Source organism: Aythya marila (assembly GCF_965140915.1).
Source record: "Aythya marila genome assembly, chromosome: 18".
In the NCBI taxonomy this organism is placed as follows: Eukaryota; Metazoa; Chordata; class Aves; order Anseriformes; family Anatidae; genus Aythya; species Aythya marila.
The window spans coordinates 2,848,051-2,860,277 of NC_139059.1; the positions used below are offsets into that span (position 1 = coordinate 2,848,051).

The following is a 12,227-nucleotide window of genomic DNA, read 5'->3' on the forward strand; positions in this document are numbered from 1 at the left end:
CTTCCCCTTTGAATCTGATAAAGGGGTGGCTTTCTTTTACATAAAGTTAACTGTCTTCCAGGCTGCAGGCAGCGTAAGACAGCGAACGCAGGGCAGAGCCTGTAACATGGCTCAGAGACATCAGAAGTTTAGTCCAGTGCTGGATTGGAGAAATGGGAATCGAGCAGGAGTTTGGCTGTAAGCAAAACTTCAACAGGAAGGGGCCCACGAAGACAGTGAGCATCTTCTGTGCTGGCCAGACACAAGATCCACTCTGCTCAACGCTGGAATCCAAAGGGGGGGTTCACTTCTGATGGGTCCACAGACTCTTAGGCTTCCTCCTGAGTCCTAAACGAAACAAAATCAGTTTGTGCTGATCAGCATCATATTACTGGGCCCTGTTGCATCACATTTTAAACCCTCCAGCCAGAGAAATTAGGTTTATGCACATCCTGTGCCTGCTGACAAACACATTCCTACCTTACCCTCCGGTGCCCTGCAGCCCTCGCTGCCCGTAGGGCAGCAAACACACAACTTGCTGGGGACAGCCTGGGGCTTAGAGGTGGTATCCTCTGAATTTTAATCTTCCAAGCCCCAAACTGGAGGTTGTGCTGAAGCAGAGCTCGGAACGGCTGACAGCGAGCTCCCGTTCCTAGGCCGAGGGCTCAGCTGTTGATCAAACCGCTCCACTTCCTCCGCCGCGCGGTTGCTTGGCCCCGAGCGCCTCCGGCTCCATGCATGGGCGGCGACTGCTCCTCCCGGCCGAGCGCGCAGCTTGTTTCTGCTGGATGTTTTGATTCCTTATCTCCGAGTCATCGCAACTTGTTTACTGAACTCAAGTGTAAGGATTCGGGCTCCGCCGCAGCAGTTTTCACAGGCCGGAGCACGAGGCTCGCTCTGCGGTCTTGTGAGAGCTTTTCTTTTGGCTTTAGCAAGCAGGAATCAGAGAGCCCAGGCAGCTGCTAGTCACAGGAGTTGAACTCCAGCAAGAACAAATGTTTTGTCCCTCATTTTTCAGTGTGCATAAAAGCACACGGGAAGAAAGAACAAAAGAATCCAATATTATCTGAAATTAGGCACAAAAAAACCCACCCACAAAAAACACTCCTGCAGGACCTTGTGGGACTTTGGCTATCTGGACTTTTACTAATTTCACATATGGTACAAACATCTTGTGTAGAAAACACCTGAGCAATGCCTTAGGTAGGACATCCAGAAGTAACTTGATGCAATTACATTTTTTTTTTCAAGGAAAAAATCCTGCACCAAAGACATCTTGTCTGATTTCCACCCCTACCCCCTGACAAGCTGTCCCCTGGCAGCTGCTCCCCCAGCACTCAGCCCTTCAGCGGCCCCAGAGCTGAGCACAACCCACCAGGTCCCCACCAGGAGCAGGACCCAAGGTCAGCTCTGAACCGTGGCCATGCCCAGCCCGGGCAGCAGGGAGCTTTCGCAGCAGAACTTCTCTTGATTTTTGTTCCCTTATGGCAGTTATTGTGTAATCACCGAGTTGCTTTAACAGGAAGGAAGAGGCTCAAAAACCCAACCTACTTTCACTAGCGTGTGCAATTAGGTGTTTTGTTAAATCAAGAGCTTGATGAAAGTGAAGAAATTTCCACTTGCTCAGAAATCCAGTAAGTCCTTCCCTGCCCCTCCTCTGGCTCTCCTTGCACTGTCAGCTACAGGTCCCTCAGTGCTGTGAGGTTACCAGAATTCACAAGTTCCTGCTGAAAAGAACAACATTACTAACCAGGTTCTGCTAAAGGAGCTTATTTTCAATCACCGAGAGCATGCATATTTCAGAAAAGTCATTTTACATGACCAGCACTCAATGAATCCTCAGAAGGCCCTCCCAGGCAATAAGGAAAAGGCATTCCTAATGACAGCTTTATTCACCCAGTCCTTAACTAGAAGCCTACATGAACCTTGAACAATTACTCTTGTAACACTGGATTTATTTTCTAAATATCTGGTAAGTTCTGGATGTTTTATTCCTCAGGTAGCTGACTGCATCTCAGGAAACACGGTATGTAAGAAAACAAGCTTTCAAGCAAACCTGGATTGATTTTCAAAGCCAGAGCACCACCACCGATGCCGTTCATTTGCTAAAATGATTTTGGTGCAGGGAAGTGATCGAGTGATAGGGCTGGAGTTCTTCAGAAACAACTGCTATAGGAACCGGCGAGACCCAGAATCAAAACTGCACTGCAAAGCAGGGTAAAGTTTCCGGTCATATTTCAGGGTTTTCTCGCTTGGTTTCAGAGAGCTGAGGTGTCTCCTTGCCATACATGAATTCTGCTCTTCACAGTGCAGAAGGTATGGAGGAGAACGCAGGTTCCTGTTAATCCACAGAAGATTTACATAGACCCAAGAACTTTTACAGCTTATGTATTACCATTATCGGGACAAATATTCGTATGAAGAACTACCCGTATACATCAGCATGACTTGCTCTGAGTGTTTTCAGAGATTTCATGTTCACAGCACGCCAGGCAAATCTCAGGCCTATGAAGGCTGACAAGGAGAAATCACTGTTTTGCTGCAGAACAGCCAGCGAACCGTTTCTGGAGGAGGCTGAGGCTGGCTTATTCAGAAAACAGCTAAAAATAATTAAAGAAGAGCCTAACTCTGCAATACCGAGATACATGATTTATACAGAGGCTTGCCACCCACACTGACACACACAAGCGTCATCAATATTTTAAATATTGAGTACCAAACTGGTTGCCAAACGCAACTTCAGCAAATTCACTTTTACTGTAGGAAAAGCAATCAGGAATCAGCACGAGCTCTCTTAGCAAAGAGCTTGCTGGGGACCAGAGACCTCCACGGGTACTTCCTTTGTTTGAAACACAAGACGTGGCTGAAACATAACAGAGAAATCAGCTGAAAGCCTCCACACATTGAGGACAAATCCAAAAAATGATTTCATCATACCAGTATGAGGCTGTATATGTTTATTCATTGTCAGTAATTTTTGTACACAAGGCAAATATTAATAGCTGAAAGGCAACACTTTTGGAGAGTATGTACAGAGCGATGTACAAGCAAATGGAAGAGGTTTTAAACTAATTGATTTAACCGTTTTATAAAAAGGAAGCGATGCTTTTTCTTCTAAGCCATCCCTTAGAAATAACTTATTGCCAATCTTAAACTAAAGCAAGGAGAAAAAAAAATTTACAATAAAAAGTAGTCCCTGGAAAGTTTATAAAAAGTTAAACATATAAAAGTGTAAGCCACAAACATTTATACAAAGCTAATACAAATCTTGGTTTTGTTAAAGATCTATGAGGTTGTTACAAAATATATTTTTACATAAAGGCTTCACGTAAGGTAAGCTCTCACTGCTACTGGAAGCGCAGGAAAGCGGTTTTAAATAGTCTGCAATTCATTTTCAAGTACAATGCAAAGAAATTGCAAAATGGCACTGTATTGCAATGCTGTGTAATTAAAAAACAACTATGTTAATTAATGGTACCATCAAACAGACAAGACCTGTAAAGTTCACTTGTGGACAATTTGGTATGGCATGAAGCTTCCGATCTGGAACAGGAAACGTTACTGGCGGAAAATGAACAATTTGCAATCAACCTTGAAGAGAAACAGCTAGAGGAGTCTCCTGATGGCAACGGCCACATCAAACGCGTACAGTTCTCAGTCTTTAAGCAGTGAGTTGCTTCTAAACACGACGAGCAGAAGCAGTTTGATAAGCTCTCCGGAACTGATCATAAATACTATTATTAGCCAAGTGTCACGAAGCTTGAAACACTCACCTCATCTGAACAATTTGCGAGGATAATTCTGATGGGCAGAATTTAAAGCCACTTACTAGACAAACGAGTCCAATATACAGCCATTGAGATCAATGAACCCACCTTTTATCTTTTTTTTTTTATTATTATTTTTTTTTAATCAGTGGGTATTCCAAAAGAAAGCTTTAAGTCTTACACAAGCTGATGGCTTATGCTCCCACATACAAGACATAAAAAAGTACAAATTTTTAAAGCCCTGATGAACAGCCACAGTTTGAAGGTATCAGACAACGCAGCTGAACACACCGCAGCCGGGAACAGTCCCAAAAACACCGATTTCACCTTCACCTACAGGAGGACTGGACAAGACAGTGGTATAAAGTTTTGTGAACCTTGCTTCCCCACCTTCACTGGAAACATCTCCTGCCTCCGTACCGCAGACTGGCTGCCGCTAACGAGCGTGACTCTTACCAGCCACGTGTGACTTGTTCGCTTGCCTCAAGCTTCAGAAAAATAAAATCAGTCTGCTCAACAACATCAGCCCTTCAGCTCTTGTACCAAAATTAAATCCCGCTATGAAGGAGTTATATTTAGAATGAAATCAAAAAGACAGACAACAGTACGTGATGTGCTTCTTTTCAGGTAGCTAATGAATAGTGAGTTTGGAGACAGAGAAGCCCGATGTTGATTCACGTTGTTTACCCAGCACGTTAACCTAGGAACCATGTAAACAGTTACAGCAAGGCTGCTTGCCTCACTCCCTGGAAAGAAGTGGGAGTGGGAAAGGCAAGTGATTTGATTCAGTAAGTTCATTAAAATTAATTCATTGCTGCCTGAGATTCACATAGTGCTTTTATCTCCCAGGGCCGACTTTGGCAGAAGTGACCCAGCATTGCTGGGCCCCCCTCGCTACCTCGCAGGCCCCGGTGTTCACAGGGAAAATGATCTGAAAGGATTAAAAACAGGGAGGGGTTGGGTTTATTTTTTGGTGTTGGTTCAGGGAGAAGCCTGCTGAGTATTTTTCCTACTTTAGCTAATACCAGAAGTGTCCAGTGCCTTGGTGATACTGATTACATCCTTAGACTGACATCAGTTCTGAGGATCTTTAAGTAAATTAACAGGTCCCTAGACAAAAATTCATCAACACTTCACATAAAACTGATTTTAGACTGATTCCTGGTAGTATTCATCATCATCCAATACCCAGTCTTTAATCATCAAGTCTGACGTCCTGCAAAACACGTACTACAGACCCTCTCCAAATTAATTATTTTAATTAGAGCAGACTTAAGTCTCTTTTCAAAAGAAACTTGTTCAAACGACTGTCAGCAGTGGAAAGAAAAAAGTCTCTTACTCCTCCTGTTGATTTGTTCCAATGGTTAATTGCCCTCACTCCAAGGGTGTGGGTTTGTTCAACTTCTGCTTGCAAACAATGGACTTTGTTACACACTCGGAGGCTACTGGACAGAGGTTTGTTGCCTGCTCACACAGCACCTAGAGCTCAGCCAGATCAACCTGTAATCCTTCCCCAGGGAGGAAAAGGGAGAACTTTTGGACCCTCATTACGTGCACGTTGCCCAATCCTTCAAAAAGGGCTACAGAGGGTATTTAAAGGCCTTTAGTTCACCCCTCTTGAATTGCTGACATATGAACTGAAGACAAAACCCAAAGTAATCATATTCATGCCTGCTACGGAGGCAAAATCTCCATTAAATATCCCCATCTAAAGATTGTATTAATCCTCTTGACATCAGTGCTGCACTGACTTCCTTGAGAGGATTACGCACTGACTTCTCCAAAGCTCCTTTCAGAACCCTTTCCTCCCAAAATAGTGCCTCACCGCAGACACTGCAGACTAATCTATGACTACTCCTTGGATGATATAAAAAAATAGAGGTCTTTCAAAGCACTTAACTAAATTAAAACACACCATTCCACTTCTACGGGCAGGAGAATGAGGTCCAGAGATGTTAACACAACTTACAGTCACAGCGAGGAAAGGCTAAGTTCAGGCGATGGGCAGTTTTCCTATGTCCTAACGTGCTCACAGCTGCAGGGACACTGCTCCAAGCAGTGAGGATTATCACGTCACTCCTCTCGCCACCCACGTGCCATGTTAATAAATACTCCTTGAAGGAAACATTGGCCAGCATCACAATCCACAGGAATTTGCCAGTGGCAAGCTGAACAGACTAAAGCTACAGCCTGGGGGAGACTTGGTAGCGGCACTACTTAAAAACACATTGGCACCTTGGCGAGCTCACTCAGATGCATGCTGCATGAGGATTTCTGGGCAAGAAGCATTTTCTTATTTTGTAATCATATGGCAACGGTACCCCCACCCCCCAAAAAAAATTTGAAATGGAACTTTTGGTAAAGTATTATTAGTCACAGCCAGCACTCGGGAGTATGCTGTGCAACGGATTTGGCTCAAGTACACTTCGGACTGGTAGACCCCATTTGGGAAGTCTCCCAAAGAACCTCATCAGCTGAAGCACGTTCTGCTGCGATATGTTGGTTTTTCCCTTTAAAAAAAACATTCATCTTCACGGTGTCAGCTACACAAGGCCTCTGCTGGGAACACAAACGCTCATAAGGCCACTGAAACTGCTGTAGGAGGACAGAACACAAGGAGGCACTTAGGTCTGCGAGTACTTCCATCCATCACCAGATGCTTACCGACTGAGAGGAGGCACACTACGATAACCCAGCGATATATTGAAGCGCTTCAAGAACGGTAAGGTACCTGCACGTAACATCTGGCTCGTGAAGATCAGAAATACAAGTTTAGCTTGCTCCCCCTTCCCACATCCGAATTTCAGGAGGACCATCTCATAGTGCTCTGTGCTTCGCCATGGCTCTGAGACGTGGAGTACTTACGCTGCGAAGGAGTGGAGCAGTGTGCTGTGCCTTTCGCTGATCCCTCGTCTCGGGACTGCTGCCTGCACGGGTACTTCCTGCCAGATGTCTGTAGTTCCCAACCTAAGTATTTTTAAAGCGTATCCTAGTCAAACCCCATGCAAAGATTTATACTTGAATAGGAAGTACGTTACACCCAGGAATTCTAGCTTCAAATACACGATTCCAGCAAGGGATTTGTGGGTTTTCTAGCCAACAACAGACCTGAGAAATCGTAAGTCAGCTACAGTATCACAGTCTTCGTTATGAAGTCAAATGTGAAAAGTTTTCTCCCCCCAAAAATTACTGCCAAAGCTTAACAATTGCAACGATTTCACTCAAGTTTGGGCTTGGAATTCTGAAGGTGGAATGAATTTTCTAGGATAATGTACATTTTCTTCTCAAAAGGTCAAATTTAATCACTTTACAGGTAACTTAGACATAGGTCTGCTATGAAATTACAACTTGAGTCAACTTGAAGCTACACTGGTAGAGATTAAGCCTGAATTACTGCAGAAATTGGCAATAATGTGTTCAGCAGCAGCTTTTAGCCACATATCAAGAAGTCTGACAGGATCTGAATTTCTCTATTCCTGCTGTAAACTCCTAGTTAAAAAAAAACACACAATAGTTACTCAAATAAAAATGTCTCTTTGCACATCACTGTAGCATAAGCTGCTTGAGGTTGTCGTGAAGGATGGTATCCTTGACATCACGGAAAACTAGCCGGATGTTTTCTGTGTTAATAGCAGTGGTGAAGTGGTGGTAGAGGGGCTTCTGCTGCTGGTCCCGGCGTTTGGTACGAAAACAATCCACCAGGAATTTTTGGACATCTGTTAAGCAGTGGGGATCCCCTTCAAATTCTGGAAAATAGTCTTTGATGCTCACTTTTTGTACTTTTTCCTCAAGCAAGTCCGTCTTATTTAAGAAGAGAATGATGGAGACGTTGCTGAAAACCCGGTTATTGACTATTGTTTCAAAAATGTTCAGGGACTCCGTGAGGCGATTCGTTTGCCGATCCTCCATAAGCACTTGGTCAAACTCACTTGAGGACACGAGGAAGAGTATCGATGTGACGCTGTCGAAGCATTCAAACCACCGTTTCCGTTCTGACCTTTGGCCACCTACATCAACCATTTTGAAAGGAACATTTTTTATTTCAAAGTCGTACTCATGAATCCCTTTTGTGGGTCTTCGTGCCAGCAGGATGTCTTGCTGTGAGGGAAGGTAATCCTAAAAAAATAAAGGAGTTTGGTGATTAGGACACAAGGCACAGGCATGATGATCGCAGCTGACCTGCAATCAAGAGCAAGCTTGCAGGGGAACAGCGTGAGTTTTTGAACAAACGCACACACGTATGTATATTTCTATTCCAACCCAAGCATTTTGTAAAGATCTAGAGTCTAAAGCAGGAAACCCACCCCATGTTAAATCCAAACATTTGCTACCTGCAGAGAACTGAAGCTTTCCATTCGCCACATGACAAGCTTCCCTGAACAACCCTGAAAGGTGTCCCAGCAGCTCCTTGCGCCAGTTCCCCTCATTCTGGATTCTTTCTGCTTCATTCATCTTCCCATAAATCTGGGGGACAAGCTTGGCACCAACACCAGAATGCAGCAAATGGGGTCTCACACAGGTTTCTCAAACCAATACCCGTGGTATTATCCTATTTTAACTGTGGGCACTCAATTTGCCCCATGTTCTCCTGCATACTGCACAGCTGCCTCAAAAAAAGAGCTGTTTAAGCAGGGGCTGTTCGAGTTCCTGCAGTTTTTACACAATCATTGTCAGCAGATGCTTACGAAAAGCCAAATTCTTATTAGTCAGCTTTTGATGGCATGAAAAAATCAAGACTCATCCTGGGGATTTCTTCACTCTAAGAATTACATTCTTCCATATGGCCCAAGCCTTGTGCTATTTAAGAAGTGCACCTATAACAGCTGGTTGGTGCCGAAGCCTACAGCTTTCTTGTTCCCTTCTTACTGAAACTCTTCCTTACATTTTTCCAGCATTTCTCATAGCTTCAGAGGGAGTGATTTGGGTTTCGGAGCCGGATCTTTACTCTCTTCTTAGTGAATGATCTGTGGCCTTCCTTTGGCACTGCCAGCTACCAAGCCTGAAGCTTTTATGAAGATGTGTAAGACAATAGCCCACAAAGGCTGATTCAACTACTAACCTGGGAGCTGGGGGCAGGAGGCAAACTACACGGTAATTTGAATACCGGTATTCCAAATTTAAGGGAGCTCGAAAAATGTGACCCACAGCCTTAAGAAAGCAACTTAAAAATCATAAGGGAAGTGTAATGCTCCAAAAATTCAAGGATCAAGTTCCTTTACTATGTAAGCTCGAAAGTGAAACTAGCTGGGCTGTTTTGTTTGAACTCCTGAGTCTTTATTTGGAGCTGCCCAGGACTAAGCCCCGTATTTTTATCACGGCTTGCAATCACAGAGCAGTTCTCCGAAGCTCAGGCTCCCCACCCTGCACTTTTTGCTGTCCATCTAATACACATCTCGAGCCTGCACCACCCAAATCTATAGGCAGTTCAACTGTAAAGCAGCACCAACTTCTCCTCAAAATGAGCACCAGACATACTTCCATCCTCTTCTGACAAAAAAAAGAAGCAAATATAAAGGGTAGTGAGATTTTTGATATTTGTTAGGTTTATTTTGGGTCTTTGCAACCAAAAACTGTTAGGGAGACCAACAAGAGGAATCCTGTGGGCTACCAGAGGAATATCTTGTGCAACGTGCTCTAGTGACCCTGCTTGGCAGGGGGCTGGACTGGTTGATCTCCAGAGGTCCGTTCCAACCTCAGCCCTCCTGTGACTAAACAGAGCAATGACTATCAAATGGCACTGGGTGCTTGGAAGGATATTTTGAGTAAAGTTGACTGTAAACACTTTGGGAAGAGAAATGTTGCAGGTTCAACGCTTATTTCCATCTTACAAACATGTATTTTTTATTCAGGAAGTCGGTCACAAGGTCTCAGAACAAAACCAGAAAGCCTTAGGGAAGTTCAGGAGTGACTGCTATCCTTAAAGTAAATAAATGAATAAAATCAAATAGGAAGAGCCATATACATAGTCTTCACTACTGGAATGAGGACAAAGCAGACTCTTCTGGGAGCCAGCCCTGGCCATTTATTCAGTAAAGCTTTCAAGAAAAAAAGCTTATCCCAGAATTCCTGACAAATTCCCTCTTGAGCATCATTATTCATTTAAAATTCCTTCTACACTTGCAACCACAACTAAAACATTTTCAAGTGCTTTCAACTTCTACATGCACAGAAGAAAACCTACCACGTTTTATCCTTGATAATTGGCTACTCTGATGTAACAGGCTGCAAATGAGTGCACTGGAAGTCAAGTGCTTGGTGTAGAGACATCATTTGGCTACTGGAGGCTAAAAACAACAGCTCCAAAAGAGATCTCCCAGCCCTTTAATGCTCTTTTTGAATGATGATCCTGTTCTTTACTCCCTCGTGCAGAGATCCTTTGGATACTAGCAGCTTGCTCCTACAGCAGTTCAGATACAGCCCTTTGCTCACTGCTGATCCCATGCTCTGTGTCTGAAGCCTGCAGCACTAGGTAAGTCCTGGGCCAGCACCTAGGATTATTTTCCATGTCCTTTCAGTGTCTCTCCAATGTTAATTTGTACTTGTCCTGCAAGCATCTCAATCCTCTCTACTTTTCTATACTTTTCCCACTTATGTTGACTGTTTTGTCACCTTTTTTCCTCCTTTCTGTGCAGCTCAGCTTGTCCACAAGCATCAGCTCTTCCCAGGGATTCAGACTGACACTGACCCCTAAAAGTGACTTCAGCTTCTTTTCTACCTTTCACTTTCTTCCCAAATTGTTGTCCTCCTCAAATTCACTATGGTCTGCTTTCTTCAAAAGGAGAACTTTTGGTTATCGGGTAGCTATTTCAGCTATCACATCACTGTTTGCCCAGTTAAAATTGGCATTTAAGGTATGAGTAAGATCCAGCCACACCATGGAAACCGATGTCTTGTTATGAGATACTTTGAGTAAGTGTAGCCTGCCCTGGCAGCGGAACTCACAAGGAGTTGCAAGGAATCCAGCCGACCCCAGCCACTCTTACTCTGCTGAGCTGATTAGATCTGAACAGTGAGTTCTTTTCCCTATGTGCTCTTATCAGCAGCTCCCTTTTTGGCATGAGGCACGGGAGCTCCTTTTTGGCAAGAGGCGCATGAATTGGAGGTCTGTCTGTTTATAAGCAATTTAGTTGCAGGCCAGCCTAGTTGTATCCGCTTATCAGATAAGAACAGTAAAATACTTACATTAATACAGTTTGAAGAAACAATCATTAGACAAATCTTGCATATAGATAAGAACAAACCAGAAGAAGCTATCAAATCTTTCACTCTCAGTAACAAAACGTAGCTAGCGCTTTTTCCACAAAGACCTAACATTTTTGAATCAGATCTTGAAGAATCCTTTGTGTCTCAGTAGCATTTGGTCTAACTTTAAATTGGGAATGCTGTAATTCAGAGCTCAGCACTCCCACAACAGTATCAGAGCTACAATTTGTGTGCACACATACCTACATAGATTTTTTGTCCTTCAAACTACTGACCTCTAGTTTTATGCTTTAATCAAAGGACAGATCAAAGTTTCTAGTACAGGATTCTTCTCTGAATGAGAAGCTGCAAAGATCCACACCCAAGTGTGCACAAATATGCGGGGAAAAAAATCTTTGAAATTAGAGTGGCGTTGGATTCAGAGGCTATGAGAAACCCACCAGTAATGGTAATTTAAGTAGTATGTTAAAAGTGAATGCAGTTTTTATATTCTCTTGTAACTCAAGACCAATAAAAATTCAAAGAGTGCTGGAGTTCAAGCAAGATACCTGGGAAGAGCATGGACTCAATAAGATGATCACCAGTGCTCTATTTAGAAAAAATACTGCTTGTCTGCTTTGAACTGGCTGGCTCAAAATTTATTTATCTGCTGAAGAGAAAAAGAATCCTGTTACATCATGCTTAATTTTACTTATTTGAAGTGGTTTGGATCCCTTCATTATTTGTTACCCATCAGCTGGAAATGACCATGGAGAAACCACCTCCCCATGGAGTTCAAGCTGCCATCCCCTTTTAAAGGCAATTTTTCACATGCTGTTTCTGCAATACAAGACTAATGACTATTGGCACACAGCTTCATCATTGAAGCAGTAACCAGCACTTTATCTAGAAGTATTCTACAGAAGTTTCGGCTTTTTCCCCAGAGAAAAAACATTTTATTCCATAGGAAATCTGTTGACTCTAACTACAGAAAGGTACCCCGATTTGTATGCTGATTTAGCTTCGTGTTTACAAGTGGGTATTCAAAAATAAAACAACAACCATTTTTGGATATCAATGCATGCTGCAATGCCACTTTAACAATTCTCTGACTGGACAAACATCTGTAACTTGCTTTTTGTTCAATTTCCATAGAAATTCTATTGCCAAAGACACTTGGCCCTCACAACGCCCTGTGTTTCTGACGCATCACTGATGATCTGCTGAGATAATGGGACAGGCAAAGTCAGCTAAAGTTACTGGAGTAGACACAAAATTACATTTCATCTACTTAAAATC

General features: G+C 43.3%; 1 protein-coding gene across 1 annotated transcript in view; it reads right to left on the reverse strand.

Moving 5' to 3' along the window:
- Positions 1-2,921: 2,921 nt before the first annotated feature.
- GNA13 (G protein subunit alpha 13) overlaps positions 2,922-12,227 on the reverse strand; it is a 29,183-nt gene continuing 19,877 nt past the window's right edge. The window contains exon 4 of the mRNA XM_082774824.1: positions 2,922-7,862. Within this exon, the coding sequence (XP_082630950.1) occupies positions 7,290-7,862 (573 nt within the window). The 3' untranslated portion in view covers positions 2,922-7,289. The remainder of the gene's footprint in view (positions 7,863-12,227) is intronic.